Source organism: Pteropus vampyrus, unplaced genomic scaffold (assembly GCF_000151845.1).
Source record: "Pteropus vampyrus isolate Shadow unplaced genomic scaffold, Pvam_2.0 Scaffold83, whole genome shotgun sequence".
NCBI classification, from domain to species: domain Eukaryota; kingdom Metazoa; phylum Chordata; class Mammalia; order Chiroptera; family Pteropodidae; genus Pteropus; species Pteropus vampyrus.
In genome coordinates, this window is record NW_011888864.1 from 5,962,780 (window position 1) to 5,985,126 (window position 22,347).

The 22,347-nt window shown below is 33.8% G+C and overlaps 1 protein-coding gene across 6 annotated transcripts in view; it reads right to left on the reverse strand.

Annotated features, from left to right (window-relative positions):
- The window catches only part of PCCA (propionyl-CoA carboxylase alpha subunit), a 352,647-nt gene that overhangs the window by 311,468 nt on the left and 18,832 nt on the right, over positions 1 to 22,347 (reverse strand). For 5 of the 6 annotated variants that reach the window (XM_011363200.2, XM_011363198.2, XM_023532414.1 and 2 more), the window contains 2 exons: positions 18,944 to 18,991; positions 18,769 to 18,837 (listed from right to left, as the gene is read on the reverse strand). In XM_011363200.2, the coding sequence (XP_011361502.1) occupies positions 18,769 to 18,837; positions 18,944 to 18,991 (117 nt within the window). Of the gene's footprint in view, positions 1 to 4,686; positions 4,692 to 18,768; positions 18,838 to 18,943; positions 18,992 to 22,347 lie in introns of those variants that run through there. The other variant, XM_011363201.2, reaches the window with a different exon arrangement.

Below are 22,347 nucleotides of genomic sequence, written 5' to 3' on the forward strand. Positions count from 1 at the left end.
AATCATACAACTCAACAACAAAAAAAACAAACAATCCAATTAAAAAATGGGCAGAAAACCTAAAGAGATATTTCTCCAAAGAGGAAATACAGATGGCCAACATACAAATGAAAAGATGCTCAAGGTCGCTAATCTTCAGAGAAATGCAAATTAAAATCACAATGAGATATCACCTCACACTTATCAGAATGGCTGTCATCGATAAATCAAAGAACAAGTGTTGGTGAGGATGTGGAGAAAAGGGAACTCTCATACACTATTGGTGGGATTGCAAATGGATACAACCAACATGGAAAATAGTCTGGAGGTTTCTCAAAAAATTAAAAATGGATATACCTTTTGATCCAGCAATTGCACTTCTGGGTTTTTAACCAAAGAAAACCAAAACAATAATCCATAAAGGTCTATGTGCTCCTACGTTCATGGCAGCACAATTTACAACAGCCAAGATATGGAAGAAACCTAAATGCCCATCAATAGACAATTAGATAAAGAAGTTATGGTTCATATATACAATGGAATATTACTCAGCATTAAAAAAATGAAATCCTACCATTCTCAAAGACACGGATGGACCTAGAGGTTATTATGCTGAGGGAAATAAGTCAGAGAAAGATAAATACCATATGATTTCATTTGTATGTAGAATCTAAGGAATAAAAAGAACTAATCAAAAGCAGACTCACAAATATTGAGGACAATCTGGCAATGGCCAGAGGGGAGAGGGGTTGAGGGGCTGGAAGGATGTGGTAAAAGGGTTAAAGAAGTACAAATTAGTAGTTGATAGACGGTCACGGAGATGGAGAGTGTGGCATAGGGAATGCAGTTAGCATTAATGTAATGGCTAGGTGGAGAGTCAGAGAAAGAGCAAGTCGGGGGCATCATTTTATAAACTATATGAATGTCTAACCAATGTACCGTATACTTGAAACTAATAATAAAATAGAATTTAAAATATATACGTAAAACATTTTAGTGTAGGAATTTTACAGTATAATATTATACTGTAGGTATCATTCCCCAAGTTCTTTTTCAATCTTGTCTGTCTTAAAAATGTTTTCTGTCAATATGTAGATATCTTTTTAACTACTCATTCTTTTTAACTACTAAAGAATTTCAAGATATGGCTCTATCAGTTTACCAACCATTTCTCCTACTAACGAAGACTCTTCATGGAAGATTCCTCCGGCTGGATGGTCATGAGGTTTCCTAACCAGACATCCTGTTGGTTGCCCCAAGTCCCCTTTCTTCCTCTGGATCTTTCTCTTCTGGAGCTTCTCATACCTTTTGAAGCCATTATCTCCTGTCTGTGATTTAGACTGGGATTTTCTATTGAATGATCCCATCAGCTAACTTTCAGAAATTCTTGATAATTTCCAGGATCATAGTCCCCCCTCCATTTTCCATCAGAATTCTGGTTTGTTATTTTTCTTGTTTTAAATGTTTCTCTCACCTGAGAATTTGGGGCAGGAAGGTGAAATCTAACTCATTCCACCAGCTTGAATTAGGAGTAAGGACTTTTTAAAAGTTTGTATTTCTTATCATAGAAATACAGTGTGTGTACTTTTATTTTAATTTAAAAGTCAATTTAAAAGTCAAAAATTATGAACAATAGTTTTCTAAAATAAAACAGTTAAAATTTATTTTTAAGACTCTCATGAAAAATGTCAACAAATCCTAAATAAGGATCTGATCTGGTATAAAAATGGGTACATGAAAATGATAAATACGGTTAGTTACTAACTTACTAAAACCACAAATGCAACCTGGCTCTAGTTAACACATGCTACCATTCCTCCAGTCATGCATTTTAATGGTGGTATCTTCTTGCATTATCTATTCTACTAGTTATCAAGGCATTCCTAGAAACTTCAAAAGCTAGCTTTCTAACCTCAGATTTCATTATCCAATATTGCTGCTGGGTTCATAAAAGTCATGAAAACACTTGATTTACAGTCTATGGTTGGTTTCTCACCAAGAGCTTCAGATGAATATTAAAAACAGCAAAATTAACCACCTAAATGCTCCCCTGAAAATTCCTGGTGCTCTACAAAGTAAAAAGTTTAGTAAGGCTACTCCTACTTGTCTTTTATTTCAAAATCTAACTTTTCTCCAAATCCAATGTCCGGCTGGCTTAGGAAAGAATGCTAGGTATAGCTACTGGCATGTTTATTTTGTGTGAAAGAGTAGATTAATGTGTTCATATTACAAGGAACATCTCTGGACAACCCAAGGTAGAAAAACTCTACCTTAATAGAGGTGGCAGCTGGCTCTTTGAACAGAAAGAACTAGAGAAAAAGCTGCCCCATCAAAAGAAAAATTGAATATAACAGAAAGACCAAAAAAAACATGAATATCTGAGTATTATTTCTAAAACTCAAAAGTGATCCAAACATTTTCCCTAGAAACATTACTTCCTAATTCCATTTCTACCCTAGAGGTCTATGCTTTCTACTATCTTGTCTAACTAGTCTATATTCTACCCACGTTTCCCTTTACCATTAAATAAACCCATTCGGCTGCATCGAATTCATTCCCACAGTTGTTTTTAAGTGACTTTTAAGAAACACCAGTGGCCATTCTAATTCCAGGTAAAATGGAATAAGCATATTCCACTGTCTGTCTCGCTGAATGAAACTATGAAACCTGAACAGAATATACGTATCAAATATTTGCAAACCCTGAAAAAAAAGTAATTGCAGGCAGATTGAGGAAGAACAGAATTCAAATTACTATAAACCAGAAGTGAGTTTTAGCATTTTCCTTTCCTCCATGATCCCCCTTCCTAATCAACAAAGCCTAATACCCAGAGTATACATTGGGGTGCTAACAGAGAGAACTCCAGAAGCCCTATACTTGTGACTCAAGAAGAAAAAGGAGCTCCTAACATTTAGAACACTATAGAAATCTCCCAGGGTGGTTGTTTTCTTTTCAACTCCATTTTTTGTGCCCCAGCCCCCAAGTAATTCTATGGCTACAGCAGCAGTGGTAGAAATGGGAGCCTGCAGGAGCCAAAACATTCAGAAAAGGAACATTCTTCTCCAATCGATGAAACTACAGTACCAAGAGAGCGGGTAAATTCCCATTGTTTTTTTTTTTTTTCTTTATGACATAAGAATATACATATGGTCTCTGCCCCCAGTTCCTGACACAGGGCTCCAAAATCCTTGCAATTTCCTGATAGATAGGGGTGCTAGGAGCATCTTTTGTTCTAATATTTGGTCTTTGACCCCAGTTCCTGACACAAGAGCTACTAAGATCCTTGGAATCTCAGGAGTGATAAGAGTGTCTTTTTGTATGCTAATAAGGTGACTGTGGCTGGGGGCCCTTAGATAGCTTCAGAATAGGGGCTAGTGACCAGGAAAAGGCTTGATTAGAGTTGGAATTTTTAACCCCATCCCCCATCTCAAGGGAGAGGAGAGGGGCTGGAGCTGAGTTAATCACCAATGGCTAATGATTTAATCAGTCGTGCCATATAATGGTGCCAACAGGACACTTCTGGGTTGGTTGGTAAACACATCCACATGCCAGGTACATCATAACTCTACAGAACAGAAGCTCCACTGTTCAGGACCCTTCCAGACTTTGGCCTATAGCCCTTTTCACGTGACTATTCATTTATATCCTTCATAAAACTGTATATGACAAACTGGTAAATAAAAGTAGTGTTTCCCTGAGTTCTTTGAGCCATTACAGCAAATTATCGAACCTGAAGAATGGGCTATAGGAATCCCTGATTTAATGCCAGTTAGTCAAATGTACAGGTGACAACCTAGGACTTGAGACCAGCATCTGAAATGGAGGCAGTCTTGTGGGACTGAACCTTTCACCAGTGAGATCTGTGCTAACTCCAAGCAATTGGTATCAGAATCAACAGATACAGGACCTTCACAGAGTATGTGCTCAAATCAATACTTGTTAAGTGTTGAATATCTGTCATTCCTTCCAAACCCATACAATGCAAGCTAATAAAATATTGTAAGGATAGATAAAAATTTGTTAGAAAACCTTAAAACATTACCAAAATATAAACATATCTCTTTAAAATTGCTATGTGTAACCATCACCACTATTCATCTCCAGAATCTTTTTCACCTTGAAAAACTATGTGAATATACTTAATGTCAATAAACTGTACACTTAAAAAAGTTAATATAAATTAATTTTTAACACCTCCCAGAAAAAAAATTATATATGTGACTTCCAATTTTCAATTCCACATGTAAAGGAGCTGACAGTCACCGCTCTGTCCTAACAAGTAAAAACCTGAAAAGACTGACAAAGTAATTGTTCTTGGGTGTTATGATTCTGGAAGAAAGATAGAAGGAACCATTGTAGGATAATCAAGAGCACTGTATTTTGTTTTCTTAAGGAAGACTGCCCTCAGGAGAAACTACTTAGTCAGAGGCTATACTGTTAGTGTATTATGAAGAAGTAACTGACCTGGTGGAAGGGAAATACTCAACTCTAAGGCACTCTAACCATCCTGCGCAGCTAAGGGAAAAAAAAAAAAAAAAACAGAAAAACTTGTAAAGTTCATAGTCCAGAGGTAGAGGCTCACTAAAAGTCAGACACCAAATCATGCTTATTTACAGCAGTTCCTTTTACCTGGTACTTCATGTCCAGATATCAAGAGAAAATTTACACAAGACACGTTAAAAGGCAAAAAACATAATGTGAAAAGACAGTAGTATCAAACTAGACATGGCAGGGATGTTCAAATTATCAAACCAGGAATTTAAAACAACCATAATTAATATGCTAAGGGTTCTAATGGATAAAGTAGATGGCAAGTGAGAACATATAGGCAAAGTAAGCAAAGAGATGAAAATCCTAAGAATGAACCAAAAAGAAATGCTATAGATTAAAAAAAAAACCTAACAGAAATAAAGAATGCGTTTGAGGAGCTTAATAGTAGACTGGACATGGCACCTAAAAGTATCTCTGAGCTTGAAGATATCAACAGTAACACCTAAACAGAAAAGCTAAGAGAATGAAGACTGAAAAAAAAAAAAAATAGAATATCCAAGAACTGTGGGACAACTACATAAGGTATAACACACACATAATGGAAAATCAGAAGGAAAATAAAGGAACAGAAGAAATATTTGAAACGACTGAGAATTTACCCTCAAATTAATGTCAGATACCAACACACAGACCCAGGAAGCTCAGACAACACCAACCAGGATAAATACCCAAAAAATTATGGCTAGGCAAATCATCTTCAAACTGCAGAAAATAAAAAAATAAAGTCCAGCAAAAAGCCAGAAGGGGGGAAAAAAGCATTTATAGAGGAACAAAGATAAGAATTACATCTAACTTCTCATCAGACACCATGAAAGAAAAAAGTGAAACTATTCAAAGTGTTGAGAGAAAAAAAGACCACTATCTTAGAATTCTATAGCCTGTAAAAGTATCCTTCAAAAATAGAGAAATAAAGTCTTTCTCAAACAAAAATTAAGGGAGTTTGTTGTCAGTAGACCCATCTTGCAAGAAATGTGGAAGGTTCTTTAGAGATAAGGAAAAAAACTAGATTTTGGTTTCATTGACTTTCTCTATTGATTTTCTATTTTCAATGTCATCGATTTCTGCTTTAATCTTTATTATTTCTTCTGCTTACTTTGGATTTAAAGTGCTCTTCTTTCCTAGTTTCCTGAGGCAGAAACTTAACTCTCATTCAGTGACGGTGGGAATGCAAAATGGTACAGCCATTTTGGAACCCAGTCTGGCGGTTTCTTACAAAACTAAACATACTCTTACCATATGATCCAGCAATCACACACTCCTTGGTATTTACCCAAAGGAGCTGAAAACATATGTCCACATAGAAATCTGCAGCCTTATTTATAATTGCTGGAACTTGGAAGCAATCAAGATGTCCTTTAGCAGATAAATGGATAAACTGTGGTACATCCAATGGAATATTATTCAGTGCTAAAAAGAAATGAGCTATCAAGCCATGAAAAGGCAGAGAAACTTTAAAAGCATATTACTAAGTAAAAGAAGCCAATGTGAAAAAGATGCATACTGTGTAATTCCAATTACATGACATTCTAGAAAAAGCAAAATTGTGGAGACAGCAAAAAGATCAGTGATTCCCAGGGGTTGGAGGGTAGGGAAAGATGAACAGGCAGAACACAGAGGATTTTAAGGGCAGTGAAAATACTCTGTATAACACTATAATAATGGATTCTTAACACTATATATTTTTCCAACCTTTGAGAATGTACAACAGCAAGAGCAAACCCTAATATAAACAACGGCCTTTGGGTAATTGTGATGTCAGTATAGGTTCATCAATTGCAACAAATAGACCACTCTGATGGTGGACACTGATAATGGGGAGTGTGTGCATGTGTGGAGGCAGAAGGTATAAGGGAAATCTCTGTAGTTTCCTCCCAATTTTGCTGTGAACCTAAAACCGACTCCCCAAAATAGTATTTAGAAAAACAAAAAACAAAAAAAAAAATTTTATGTAAAGACATTTCTTATTGAGGAAAAATTACATGAATGCCTTCACAAACAAGTTTTTGTAGCTTTGAAACTGCTTTCCCCTATGTAGAGCATCCCAGCTGAGTTTGATCAGTGTAGCCTAGGGATCTATAACACTTAATTAGAATAAGTTGATTGAAGTTACTTTGCTATATTTAATTATAAATTCCCTTGTACTAAAATATCTAATATCCATTTGGGGAATATATTATAGATGTGGAAACTAAACTAATATATGATTAATTCACAGGAAGACTTGGAAGCCACCAGTTTACAAACTTAGACATTTAAAAATACTACTTATTTGCACTTTTACCTGGACTTGCCAGTCTCTCATATAGAAAGACAAGGTTCCTCCTCTCTGTCCTAAGCCTACAAATTCTCCATTGGACAGACCATAACCCACTATAAGCATCTAGACAGTGCTCAGTTTCCATTTTACCCCCTCAGAAAGAATTTCCCACACCACCTTATTAATGAAGAGTGCCCCATTATTCTCTCTCAGCAGCTGGTTTGTTTCCTTCATAACACAACAGTTTGTAATTACTTATTTGTATATTTTCTTAGATCTTTCTCTACCACTGGACTATAAGTGCCATGAAAGCAGAAATCATGTCGCTCCTGGTCACTATTCTAGTTCCATCAACTAGCATTTGACCCACAACAGGCACTAATACAGCCTTCAAAGTAATAAACTTTACTTTCTTTGGGGGAAAAAAGGTACTTTTCTATATACTTAGTATGGGAAGCAATATGCTACAACTTGAGAGTCACACATAATTCGAATCTCAGCTCCTTTGCTTACCTAGCTAGATGATCTCCGGCAACCTTTATGTCTTGAAGTCCCAATTTTCTTGATCTAAAACGATCGAGAATAATACTTCCCTTATATAATTATTCTGATTCTCTAGTATATGGTAGCTACTCAATAAGTATTTTTACTTAGAATATCTTTCCCTCCATTAAGAGGTCTTAAGTGAGGCTGTAACAAATATGAGTTAACTTGGGGCCTTATAAACACCGAAATATAAAAAATACTATTATTTATAAATGTAAGCTTTATTTTTAGATCTTTTATTTAATGTATGCTTTTCCACTAAGACTACAGAACTTCTAAATCTTAAATAGATGCTTAGAGAACAATTAATCCATATAGGTACCTTTTCATGCCATCAGGTACGAATTACATTGAAATATAATGTTCCTTTTCAAACTATGCTGTTTAAATTTACCAGAAAATTTAAAATATACAAATACAAAGTGATAACAAAATAGTGAAATATTCTGAGTATAAGTTAAATTTTAGTATAAGGACAAAGTTCTTATTAAAGAAAATTAAGAAGGTCTTAGGATTTTATAAAGGAAAATTTGCACAAGTCACTTTCCATATATTAAGTTGAAATATCTTTATTAAATAGCAAGGTATACTAACACATATGTGAAAAAAATAATTTACACACGAAGATACCGTTATAAATCCTTTTTTCCTATCCAAAAGTAATTTTTGCCTTGCAGCTAAATAAAGTCAGAGTCCTTCCTGACTGGAATGACTGGTTTACTTTTAGCTCCAGGGGGCTTAAATTATCCGTCTTTTAAGAAGCTTTAACGGGTTTTGACAATTTAACCTGCTGAGCTCACAGCACCCAAGGGAGGGACTTGGTTCCAAGCTTTATTTCTAATGCGGCTGACCACTAGTACTGACTCCATAGATAATGGATTTCAGTAACCACCACCCACAGGTTAACACTTGGAGTAGTACCCATAATATTGCTTTAATTAAGTTAATACATGAAGGTCATAGTTTGGTGGAAAGTTTTATTAAATTTGGCAGTGCTTATAATAAAAAAAAATTGTGTGTTCATCTGTACAGTAACTCTATAAATTTGCCTATAGATATGATCCAGTTTGCTCATGGATTTATGCTGCATTTCAATTTATTTTCTAAAAGGAATTCAATTTATTAGTTCCATTTCCCAAAAATATGTACATTTCTATCATTTCTAACTGATAGTTTCATGACAGATGGCTCTAACCATGCTGGGCACATAATGGGTCTACCTGTCACAAAGAGACCACCTACTAGAGCAAAGGAGATTTCTACCACCACCACACCCACCCCAACTTTGGAGCATTATGATGGTGGAAAAGATTAATGCTTTGATTTGTCTACAGCTTCATGTGTTAAATATTAATGTCTTTCTGAAATATTGGATTTTTTTCATCATAAAAATGAATAAATTTTGGTTTTGAACACCAACTCTTTATGTAGTACAAAATCAGCCAAAGAGTGTTTATAATAAATACATAAATGGGCAAATCAGACAGATTTTTAAATGAATCAGAAATTAAAGATTCACTCTAAAGTGTGAATGCAAATCACAGACGGCAGAGTTTATACAATTTTCTATTTTTATATGTACTAGGTAATTTGAGGTCATTTTCTTGAAAAGGAAAGAATGGTGGCTGAATGTATACATGCTGAATTCAGCAATTACTGTATTTTTTAAATACACAACCTGACAGGCTCTATGGTAGATAATAATGAATCAGCATGGGAGCCATTTAATATACTTCTTGATTAACTCATTGCCTGTCCAGTTCACACACAGACATGCTTACATGTCATAATCGTCATAATTCCCATCATCCCCACTGCTAACACTCAAGCTCCTTGATTAGTGCACAACTCCCAGACGAGCCATTGCTAATGCTAAATAATTCTCTTCAGCCTCCTGCTACTATTCTGCAGGATCTCCAATTAAATATAATGTCCCTGATGAGCCATATTAATGTGAACAAATTCCTACCAAGAATCCTATCCTATTTCATTTTACCCAAAAATGTAGAGAAAGTAATTTAGCAATGCCAAGATAATAAAAACATTTTAAATTGATATAGTATATTGTTTCTGCAAAACATGTTTTTCCAAAGACAAAAACAAAAGAGAATAGAAGAAAAATGTCTAAACATCTTAAATGCTTTCCTCTCCTAATTAGTTCTTTACTGAAAACTTTAGTGTTTTAAATCTGCATAGGTAGGTATACTCTATTCTTAATCCAAAAAAGGTTACGAGAAGCTAAATTTTATAAGAAAAGTGAGCAATAGCAAGTTTTAAAGCAAGTATACCATTTAAAATCCTTTTAATTACCCAATTACCAGAACTCCAAGGTCCAAAATCACATTAATGAAACCAATTGCTTCCTTCCATTAAATGCAGTATTACAGTCACCATCAGAAGCTTTGCCATGAAACTATGCTGCTGGTAAGGAAACTTCATGTTGAACAATGACAATTATTAGTATTTTTTGCAAAAATGAATTAAGAATCCTAGAGATTTTCTATTGCAATCTAAATGACTGGAAATACTTCTGACGTAATTAAGAACAACTAGGAAACATGAACCATGATTGCCATCATCTTAAAATAGTCTGTACTACCCAAAAACAATTTAAGAAAATTTTACTTAAATATACCATCTCCAACACACACACACACACACACACACACACACACACACACACACACACTAAAAGGTCACCTGACTTTTCAGTTATCATCCCAAAAAAGTTTTACACAGCTGACTCTGGTCATTTATTCCTATTTAAGGATCAATGATTGCATTAGCTGCAAATAAGTCCATTAAGAGATTTTGTGAAATAATTTTTTTAAAGTTAAGAACTTTAACTCCTTTCCAAACAAAGTTTGAAAAAATATCCTCAAAAGTAAGTCATGTGAATAAGAAAAAGTAAATGTGTTAAGTTTTTACTTTTAAATTGCTTCATCTTTGTGTACATCTAGAATAAAACTGAAGATATTCTAACAAAGATAAACAGATAAATATGTGTATACAAATATGAAAAAATAAAGATAGTCTAACAATACCATAAAATTTTGATAAAATTCTTCCCTAAGATCTTTTATACCTAAGCCTACATTAATGTATTCCATCTCCATTTACCTGATCATTACCCTCCAGTTTGTTCAGCTGGAACCATCATATACTAATTACACAGACATCACAAAGTCCTATTTGTCCTCGGTACCTCCCCAGACAGCAGGGAAATATTATCAAGGGTAGGCATGCTAAGTGATGATTCCCCTCACCTTATTGTCAATCATCCAAGAGTGCACATAGGAAACCCCACTCAATCTCATTACCAAATCCTAAAGCTAAGACTACAATACTCACCAGGAATCATACTTCAAACAGCAGGCTGTCTGGCAAAGATGTGAGTCACAATGACCACTTCCCTGATTTTAGGATTTGGTTTCAACACAGTAAATATTAGTTATTTCTCATTTAAATCCAATGTTACTGTACACAGGCAAAGCAACAAAATATCGATAAGCTCAATTTAGGAGTCTAGATATGGTACACAGTCAAAGGTTAAAGTACAGAATCAATTCTATTTAAAAAAATAAAAACCCTAAATTTACGGGTTTGATACAGATATAACAATATTTTGCTATCTCTTATGGAAAGGCATACTTGAAAACAAATAAAGGTATTATTAAAGTTATCTAACATGCATTTTGAAGAATACAAGAATCTCTAAATTCTCAAATTCTTTGCTCCCATTATTCACCAAACTAATGAAGCTGGACCCACCTTCCTAAAGTCCTAGTCGCTAAAACCATCAAACATTTCTCATTCCTTATATTCTTAACTTCTCTGGTACTAGCTAAAATCACAATAGATTAATAGCATGCAACCCTATAATACACTTCTCCTGCCTTCTAAGTCAATATTAATAAGGCCCTCTTCGACAAATTCAGAAATTCTCCGTCAGCCCTCTGCCTAAAAGTTAATGAATTTATTCCAAAGACCTGACTCTTCTTGCTCCAAAATTTTATAGAGTGGTCCTAATTATTTCTGCTTTATAAGGCAGTATATTTTAATATCTGTTAGGATAGTCCCCTCTTCAACTAGCCTCAGAATTTTCCAGGCCATTTACTCCTTTGTCAATTCCCTCCCAAAAGTACATATTAGGATATAATATAAAAATGTAGATAACTTAAAAATAACTAGCATTTACAATATTCAGTTTTCCTATACAAATCAAGAAGTTTTCACATAAGCCCTACAAATTTCATTTTAAATTCATAAAGTGTTCTTTCCACTGATTCCATGAAGTTACATTTTTTTAAGTTTTACTTTATACCTTGTTGATACACACATACATACACACACACACACACACACACACACATATATATAAACTACAGGTTTCTTTATATTTTTTTAACTACCACAGAGATCTCTTTTTACTGTTTCTAAAGAGTTATTCAGTTGACTGTATAAGTAAAAACTCAGTACAATCTTAATATTTCTGCCTTTCCTGTCTACCATTTTAAAACTGGAGTGCCTTAGTGCATTACCCAGCACTTCTAGCATGCTGTTAAATAATAATGATAGTAAATTATCAGTCTTCATCCTGACTTTCATGAGAATGCTTCCTGTGAGGTATAACCATTTTATTATGGGAAAGCAGTCTTTCATATAATCCTTTTTTACTAGAAAGTTTACAAGGAAAAGGCAGTGGATTTATTTTAAATGATATTTAGGCTTCTTTCAAGATGATCATAGTTTTTTTCCACTGACCTTAAGTGTATTCAATTAAATTATAGTCTCTAATATTGAGCCATATTGAAATGTCATGAATGTACTCTGCATGGCTGCAGCATATTATTTATATAAATTATATTTTCCATTACTTAGGATTCTTCTATAAATACATATAATAGTCATTGCAATTTCTTTTTTTTTTTTTTTTGCTTATGATATTTGTCTAAATTTTAATTTGAGTTATAGTGCTGGCTTCATTTTTAAAAAGGGAGGAAAGGAGGAATCTATTTTTCTTTCTCTAAGTCTAGAGCAATGTAAATAGTGTCAAAAGTTCTTGCTTCCTGAAAATTGCAAAGAATTCTTGTGAGAATTTCAAGTCCTGGATATTCCATTCCTTAACAGAGTCCTTTAGTTAATGATTTTTTTTTTTTTTTTACATTATTCAGGCTCTTATGCAATTACAGGCCTACATAATTACCTGTCACCAATTTTGCAAATTGAGCAAAACAAAATAACTAACCTTTTTATAAAAGGATTAAAAGCATATTACACCCCACTTGCAATAGAACAATCAAAAGAACAAGAAAAAAGACCTAAATATCCCTATGAACCAATCCTAAAAGACACTCTACTCAACAAGAGCAGAATATACATTCTTCCTAAGTTCACATGGACCATTTTCCAGGATAAGTCATTAAAAAAAAAAAAAAAAAAACATAGAACATCAAGAAATTTATAAGGATAGAAATGATAGAAATGTTCTCCAACCAAAATAGAAGAAAATTAGAATTCAGTAATAGAAACATGGGAAAATCACAAATATATGGAATTAAACAATACATTCCTAAATAACGAGTCAAAGAAGAAATCACAAGAGAAACCAAAAAATACTTCCAGAAATGAAAATGAAGATAAACACATAGGATACAGCTAAACCAATATTTAGAAAAAAATGTGTAGCTAAACATCTATACTAAAAAAGACCTTAAATCAACAACCTAATCTTCTACCTTAAACTTTTTTAAAAAGAGCAAACTAAACCCAGAGCAAGCAGAATAATAAAGACTACAGTAAATATGAGTTTGAAAATTAAAGAGAAAAATCGGTGAGACTAAAAGTTGGTTCTTGAAAAAGATCAATGAAATTGAAAATCTTTAGCTAAAGTGACCAAAAAAAAAAAAAGGGAAGACTCAAATATCTAAAGCCAGGAATGAAAGAAGAGACATTACTACCAACCTCATAGAAACAGAAATAAGGAAATATTATAAATAATTATATACCAATAAACTAGATAACTTAGATGAAATGGACATACACTGTAGAAACAGACTCAAAAAGAAATAGAAAAATCTGAATATGCTTACAAGCAATTGAATTAGTAATCAAAAAACTACCCACAAAGAAAAGCCTAGACCCAGACTGCTTCTGTGGTAAATTCTACCAAGTATTTAAGAAATAATATCAATCTTTCATGAACTCTTCTAAAACAACAGAAGATGAGGGAACACTTCCCATCTTATATAAAGCCAGGGTCACTCTGATACCAAAAACAAAGACATGACCCAAGAACTACAGACCAATATCTCTTATAAATATAAATAAAAAATTCTCAACAAAACATTAGCAAATTTAATCCAGCAACATAAAGAACAATCACCATGATCAAGTGTGATTTATTCTAGGAATGCAAGGCTGGTTTAACATCCAAAAATTACTTGATATAAAATACCATATATCAATAAAGGACAAAAACATTATCATCTCAGTAGACACAGAAAAAGCATTTGAAAAATTCCAATGCCCATTCATGATTAAAAAAAAAAAATACTCAACAAACTATCAATAGCAAAGTACTTCCTTAACCTGATGATGGGAACTTATAAAAATCCCGAAGCTTAAATCAAACTTAATTGTTAAATACTGAATGCTTTCCCCCTAAAATGAGGAACAAAACAAGATACCTGCTCTCATAACTTCTATTCAATATCATTCTGAAAGCTAAAATCAAGGAAATCAGGCAAGAATATGCAATAAAAAGCATCCAGATGGAAAATAAACCTAACTCTTATTTGCACATGACATGATCTCCTAGAGAGGATCTTAATGAATCTATTTTTAAAAACTTTTAGAACTAAAAACAAGTTCATCAAGGTTACAGGACACAAAATCACTATACAAAAAATCAACTGTATTTCTATACACTTGCAATTAAAAATTAAAATTAAGAAAATAACAACAGTTCTAGTAGCATCTAAAAGAATACTAACATATTTAGGAATAAATATAACATAGTACAACATTTATACCCTAAAAATTGTAAAACATTATAAAAGAAATTATAAAAGAAATTAAAGTGACCTACATAAGTAAAACAACATCAAATAAAATATCCATGTTTATGGATAGAAGACTTAAAAATGTTGAGACGATAATACTCCCCAAATTAATCTACAGATATAATACAATCCCTTCAAAAATCCCAGCAGGATATAGTCTTCCACTAGGACTATCTTCCCTTTCTAAGCCATTCTCTATAAATTTTTCTAAATAAGGGCCTGGAGAATGACACATAAAAGATAATTCATGACTTTTTAAGAAGTTTAACTCTCATATTGCTTTCTCCTGTCCTGACCATTTCCCACTAGAGTACTTTACACTGCTTGTTGACTCTGGCTTCATAATCCGGATGCAGATGCACTATTCTCATCAGTATATGTGAACTGTTTTCCTGGCTAAAGTCTAACTTTGCTCTAGATCAGTCTTACCTTCTCAAAGAAAGCAAGAGAACTTCAACAGAGAACAGAATGTCATACTATTTTAAGACAATCCAACAATAAAACAACTAGTTAACCTGCAAACCCTCCCTAGAAGCAGCTGAAATCCTAGATTAAATATAACAAACATCCTTTTAATGAATAGCTTGGCTTACAAGAAACTATAAGCAATCCTTTAGGATCAAAAAGAAAGAGGAAGCTAAAAGGCAGTATCCACTAAAGCCAAAGCTACAGCTAATCTTGGAGTATGGATGTAGGGATCTCAATCTAGAGAAGTGAGTTTTAATCCTCAGAAAAACACAGATATTACATGCATCAGTTGGAGATAAGAAAAACTCCCTATTTAAAGCCTGGTTGCTCAAAGATTACATCCTCAGCGACGTGGAGAGGGAGGAATCAATCTACTACGTAGGGAGAAAACAAAATATCCACTGTGCTTCAAAGTAAAGGAAAAAGTCTCTTCTGGACATGAGAAACCATGGGCCTCATGAGAAGGAGAACTGTATATGTATGTGTGCACGAAATAAACATAGCACCCACCCACGGGCCCAGATCTGCAACCCAAACCATGCTGGAATTCGACAATAAAGATACCAAAAATGAGGTACCAAGTTAAAATCTACACACATAAGCAAACAATTCATTGTGAGGAAGAGTCAGAAATAGATACCTAGAAACTTTAATATCATAGAATCTTTAAGTATACTAAATAAGTATACTAAAAATGAATAAGACATGAAAGAAGGATTCAATTACATAATAAAAAAGACAACAAATGCAGCTAAAGTAACCATGTGTCAGGCAATTTTCGTAACTGGATGCAAAAACGTTAGATGCAAGGTTGTTGAGGGAACAAAATAGTCATATGGATTCAAAGGTTCAACCCCAAAAACTAATTTGAAAAGAGGGGAAATGCAGCGTTATAATGGAGAGACCTGATTGAAGCTCCTGAACCAAGTGACCAACCTTAGTGCATACAGTAGTATATAAGTATTCACTGTACTACTCTTCAAGCTTTCATTATGTTTGAACAAACCCTTAAGAATATAAATGAATGGCCAATAACATGAAAAGATACTCAAGATCAATATTCGCCAGGGATAAAACCATAACAACATATAATGGCCATTAGAATGGCAAAAATCAAAAGTACTGATATCATCAAGTGTGGGCATGGACATGGAGCAACTCGAAAACTCATACATTATTCATGAAAGTATGATACGACCATGTCAGAGAACTGTTTTGCATTTTCTGATAAAGTTAAACATGTATTATTTATGCCAGGGTCAACAAAATACCACTCACCCATAGGCTGAATCCAATCTTAGAACTGTTTTTGTACAATCCTCAAGCTTAGAATAGTTTTTACATGTTTAAAAGGCTGTAAAAATAAAAACGACACATACAAAATATGCGAACAGATCGTATGTGGACTGCAAAGTTTAAAATATACTTACTATCCAGAGAGATAATATATATTATTATCCAAACAGGAAAAGGCTGCTCACTCCTTATCTACCCTAGGATCCAACAATTCCACTCCTCAGTATTTTATCCAAGAGAAATGAAAGCATATGTTCACAAAAGACTTGCACAAGAGTGTTTATAGAAGCCTTGTCCATAGTACCTAAAAGTTGGTGGTGTGGGGGGTGTGTGTCTGTAATTTGACAAGTTCATCCTAAAACTCACATGGAAGAGCAAAGACCCAAGAATACTGAAGACAATTTTGAAGAACATGATCGGGGGAAGGAAAGCCATGGAAGTAAACTGCATAATCATCTTTAAAAGTTAACTTTTTTCCATTAAACATTTTTTGCAAGTTAGTTGGCTTTCCTTCTTTGTAACTTATCAGTTAAATAGTAGTAACCGTTAGTCTTTTTCCCTGCTTAACTGTTTAAAAATTAGTTGTTTTAACATAAAATTAATAGCATTTAGAAACAACTGTTACAGTATTTTCCTACTGCAATAACATTTACATTTCAATTAGTCAAATTAACACACAGTCTAAGATTTTTGACTCCAAGTTGCATTTAAAATGCTCGCCTCCTAAAAATAAACATTTAAACATTAACAATACATCTAACTAGCATGCCTTATTCCTATTAGCAATACTGTAAAGCTGATTAGATATGATGGTAACGAAACTTTATGATCGCATGTTAAAGAAGCAAAATATCTGTTAGAGGAATTCACCTTTTTGGCTTTCTTGAGACCGAAGTGGAACTCAAACAGTAGATTTGGCCCTATAGCTGAGGCTTATTTAAACTTTGAACATTCCAACCATCACTATTATCCTTTTACTTATAGTATTATTTCCAGAAACTAACAAAGTAGGTCGTATGAAGTTTGACAGAGCATTCATTGCTTCCGTTGGGAGGCCTGGCAATTTTTATTCTAAATTATTATAACCTCTGATATACTCACTTCTACTTTCAGACAGAAGTGACTAAAATAAAATTACCACCTCTGCTTTAGGAAGGATATAAATGACAGACTTAAAACTTAGACCAACTCTTTTGAAACTAGTTTTTCAAAATCTAGAAAGTGACTACAAAGTGAATACAAAGCTAGAAGTGTAAGAATGGGAACAGTTAGTCATGCTACTTGAGGCAAAAACTTCCAAAGTAGATCATTCGATAAAACCAACACTGAAATATAAATATATAGAAACAAGGTATAATTTTGGACTACCAATGCCAACAATCATCTCCATGAGAACACAGCATAAAGAATTATCTGTATTTTGATATAGAAAAAAATAAGTAAAAGGTTACTGTTAGAACTGAAAAACAGTAATTGTCCACAATTAAAACATTTTTCTCTTTCTATTTATCCATGAATAAAAATGCCTCCTAATACACTGAAAATAAACACAAGTTGAGAAAAGTGAATTTTAAATTTATTAACTAGCTTGATGGTGACACAAACATTTTTCTAGAGTTTGCTCTAAACAAATGCCTTAGTTTGCCAATTGAGAAAGACTGAAGTAAAAGTTTTCTCACTGTTTTATGAATATCTTGTGAGGAATTGAAACTAGCAGTTAAAACAAATCACTAGTAAAGCCAAAACCAAAACTCAAAAAAATCGAACAGAATATATGCAAAACAAGTTTACGTAATTGCTTTTAAGTAAAAGCTGAATATTTTAAAAGTTCCTGTCAAATAAACTAGATCAGATTAATACTTAACCTTTATTTTTGAGAAATTAGAGTAGCTTGCAATAACCATTTTTTTAAAAAAGGAAAGTCATAAGGTGAAATGAACAACATACTTCTAGATAAAACAAGAAATCACAAAAATTAAAAATTCTTTGTATTAAATTACTATACAATAAAAGCTGACATTATCAATAGGTTCTATAATCAAAAGTAGAATGAAAAACAGTAACTTAAAGTACAACTACTTATATTTCATTCCATAAAGTTCCAATAATTTACATTCTTTTCCCATGGGATTTTTTCTACTACTCATTCATAGTTCGTTACTGCTAAAAAATGCCTGCTGTGCTAAAAATTCAATGAAATTATACATTGTTCCCTACTTTATACTATACTTTCTTTCATTCATGTCCAATTAGCATTAGCCTATCTTTCACTTATCAAATTTTCTGCTGAACATAGTAAAGCTTTTAGAAAGGTTAAACAATTACAGCAGTCCCTTAGTGATACTAGCGTTATGCTGTAGGGAAATGTGCTCTCATAAGACAGCATTGTATAAACATTTCATTCTATTCTAGGTTTTTAAAGCCTTGAAAAATAAATAATACATACATTGAAAACATAATGCTCCCATTTTGCTTAATACAAAATTAAGTAGATGTTTTTAAATTGTGTCTGCTCTTTTCAGGTCAAGAAGAAAAAACACATCTTTCATTTTTTTCTATTTGGCCCAGAATAAGGTCCCAATTCAAATAAAGCAAAAATATACTTACAGAACTAGCATCAACATCACTGTAGATGGCAACCGTCTTAATGCCCATCTTCTTGCAAGTTTTAATAACCTATTTTAAAATACATTAATGTTATCTATTAACACTCATTCATATTTAAAGGGATGTAATAATAAAATTCAGAGTAAAATGAAAAATAAGATTAAATTCTACTCACCCTACATGCAATTTCTCCTCTATTAGCAATAAGAATTTTATCAAAAATCTGAAGAGAGAAACCACAAATAATATTGTAACTCTCACTTTGGGACCAGAAAACAAGTTTTTTCCACAATTAACAATGGACATGAGTTCTTTATCAAAAGAAAGTCTGATATAATTTATATACCATCAATATTGGGTTGGGGCACAGTAGCAAATATTTTTAATAAGTCAGAACAGATACAAACTATGCTTATATCCAAAGATTCCTAGACCAAGCAGGTTATGCTATTTGAATACAATGTTAAGTTTGAATAGTCATCAAATTTTGAAACAGCTGAGGCCAAATAGAGTAGTTCCATTACGCTACAGACCTCAATTCTAAGCCCAGCTTTGCCACTAATGACCTAATTTACTTTAAGCAAGTCTATCTCTGTAGGTCTTGATTTCTATGTATATAAACCGATAGCATTCTAATTGGACACTAATATGGTTCTCTTCATTCTCTAAAACTATATAGGCTAATCCTTTTAAACTCAGAATAAGAAGTAATTTGGATGTAATACATTTTAGTACACAATCATTTCTGAGTTAGTGATTATAAGTTAAATGGAACTATAAAAAGTTTTTAGTTATATTTCGAAAAGATAAAGTTGCATAGAATCTTAAAAGTACTCTTATGTAACTTAAAGCAATATTTTAACCCAACACAGAGTCACAGAATCTCAGAACTGGAAAAGGCCTTCAGAGTGTTGGTTTAACCTTTATGTCACACATAGCTTATTTCACCAAACAGAGAAAGCCTCTGACTTAAAAACAGGTAAACTGATTTGAACCTGAGTCACTTAGAGCATTGAATAGATGAGCCCTTAAAATATCCTAATCTCTCCTCACGCTTGAGACTAAAATCATCTACCTTTCTACACAGTCATGAGTAGATCCCTGTAAACAGTACGTGTATACTAAGAAAAAAATGTTTATACTTCCTTGAACTATATTTTAAAGTGAATCTTTATTAATTATTAAACAGACTACAGCCAATAAAAGCAGCACAAACACTAGAAGTTACACATTAAACTGTTATAGTAAATACAACAAATCATAACATTATAGGGATTAAGTAAGAATTCCATCTTAATTTCTATTTGAGGGACAGAATAATGACTAAGAGCCAGTGTAGGGCCAAACTGCCAGGATGTAATCCCAACACTACCACTTGTTCTTCCTGTGTGTTCTTCTGTAGACAAGTCATCCTTCTTGATCCTCAGTTCCTGGTATGTAAAATGAGAGTAATAATAGCACTTGCCATAAGAGGTTATGAAAATATAAATTCTGTTTAAAATAGTGCCTAGCACACAACATACTCAATAGGTGGTAGCTACAGTTGTTATTCACTCCTTTGAGCCACATACCAGACTCTTACAAATCTAGAAGTGTAACCCTGACAGGGAAAAATCTGTATCAAAATGAATAATTGCACCTGACACATCTCTATTCAGGGATTTTGACAGTTAATTTTATGTGCAATTTGACTGGGCCATAGGGTACCCAGATTAAACATTATTTCTGGGTGTGTTTGTGACTAACATGTGAATCAGTAGACTCAGTAGACTTCCCTCCCAATGTCGGAGTTATCAAATCTGAGAGCTGAGATTCTGATAGAATAAAAAAGTAGAAGGGAGGATTTGTTCTGCCTGCCTGCTTGAGCTGGAACATCGCTCCTCTCCTACCCTTGGACTGGGACCCCATCGGCTCCCCTGATTTTCAGGGGCCTTTGGACCAGGACTAGAATTACATCACCAGCTTTCCTGAGTCTCCAGCTTGCAGAGGGCAAACTAGGGGACTTCTCTCCCTCCCTAATTGTGTGAGCCAGTAAGTCTCCATATACATCCCCTACTGGTCCGATTTCTCTAAAGAATCCTTACTAATACAGGACCATGAACATATTACCAATTAGCACATGAACTCAGTAAAGCTAATCACATCACCTAATCTTCCATGCATGATATTCTTTTAAATAACAGATTTACATGATTCAGAATTTAAAACGTAAAAAGGAGGATATACTATAGAGATACCCAGGTGCTTGCCCCAAAGGCAACCACTATTACCAGTTTCCTATATATTCTTCCAGATAGGATATGCATATAAAATATACAAACAAATAAAGTTAAACCAACTTTAAAACTCTCCCTCTGTCAACGATTACAGGTAAATATCAAGCGCATTGATAACCTCAATGTACTTTATGCACAATCACAACAAAAAGTGCAAAGTTGTAAAATACAGCTATCTATGTCCAAGAGGCTGTGGTAAGTGCACAGAAGGGAGAGTGAAAAAAAAGCATATGTAAAGGCAATAACACTGAAAGTAGAGGGTAGCACTAAAAACTACAAGTAATTTTTAATATATCTCAAGCAAAAAATATATATGGAGAAGCTGCAGCAAATAAAGCTAGGGTAAAAAGGCCAGGCAGACATTTAAAGAACTTTACATTTAAAGGACTTTACATTTAAAGAACTGGGACTCTATTCTACATGTGGAGAGCTAAACAGAAGGCACTCTGAAGGTACTCTCAGGGGAAGGAAAAAACACCTTTAAACTGAGACCTGAATCATTAAAGACAGAGGGACTTTTAGGTACCATGAGAGATAAAGAACTTTTGCAGCAGCTGTTCTGTAACTGTGCTAATGATGTCACTAGGGTAAGAAACACATTGGAGGTTTTCCTGAAGATTTTTTCTAAGTTGTCTTCTTTTAATCCATTCTCTCTATCCTTCCTTCCTTCTTTCCCTTCCCTTTGTTTAGATCTTCACAGCTGGGGTCTAAGAAACCACCAAGAACATCTCATTCAGAGATCAAGAGAAGGTCTGAGCTGGCCCATCCACTGCGGAGTTGGAGGAATGACAGCAGAACTCCAGACACTGAGTCTCTCACCAAACACTTATGAGATGGGGTACAATACAGTAAATCCACCAGCTCAGAGGAGGACAGGCTTGAGTTTTCACCCAGCTTACACGTACTATCTGGATTTTAAGCCTCAGTTTCCAAATGTACAAAATTGAGTTAAGGATAATATTAAGCAGCTGACATTTAGGGCACATGCTTTCTATATGCCAGGTACTATGAAAAATCTCTTCTGTGCACTATCTCATTTAATCTTTATAATAGTCCCATAACGTCAGTTCTGATAATATCTCCCATTTTACAAATGAGAAAACTGAGGCTTGATAAGGCCAAATCACTTGCCAAAGTCACTTACAAAGTTAACTAGTGGTAAAGCCAGAGTTCACACTCAAATATTCATGTCAAAACACACCATGATGTGATGTAATCAGAGTATAATGAATGGTGCAAGATTTAAACACTGTATTATTCAATGCCACCCAAGATCACATTTGTTACGGCAGGCCCATCATAG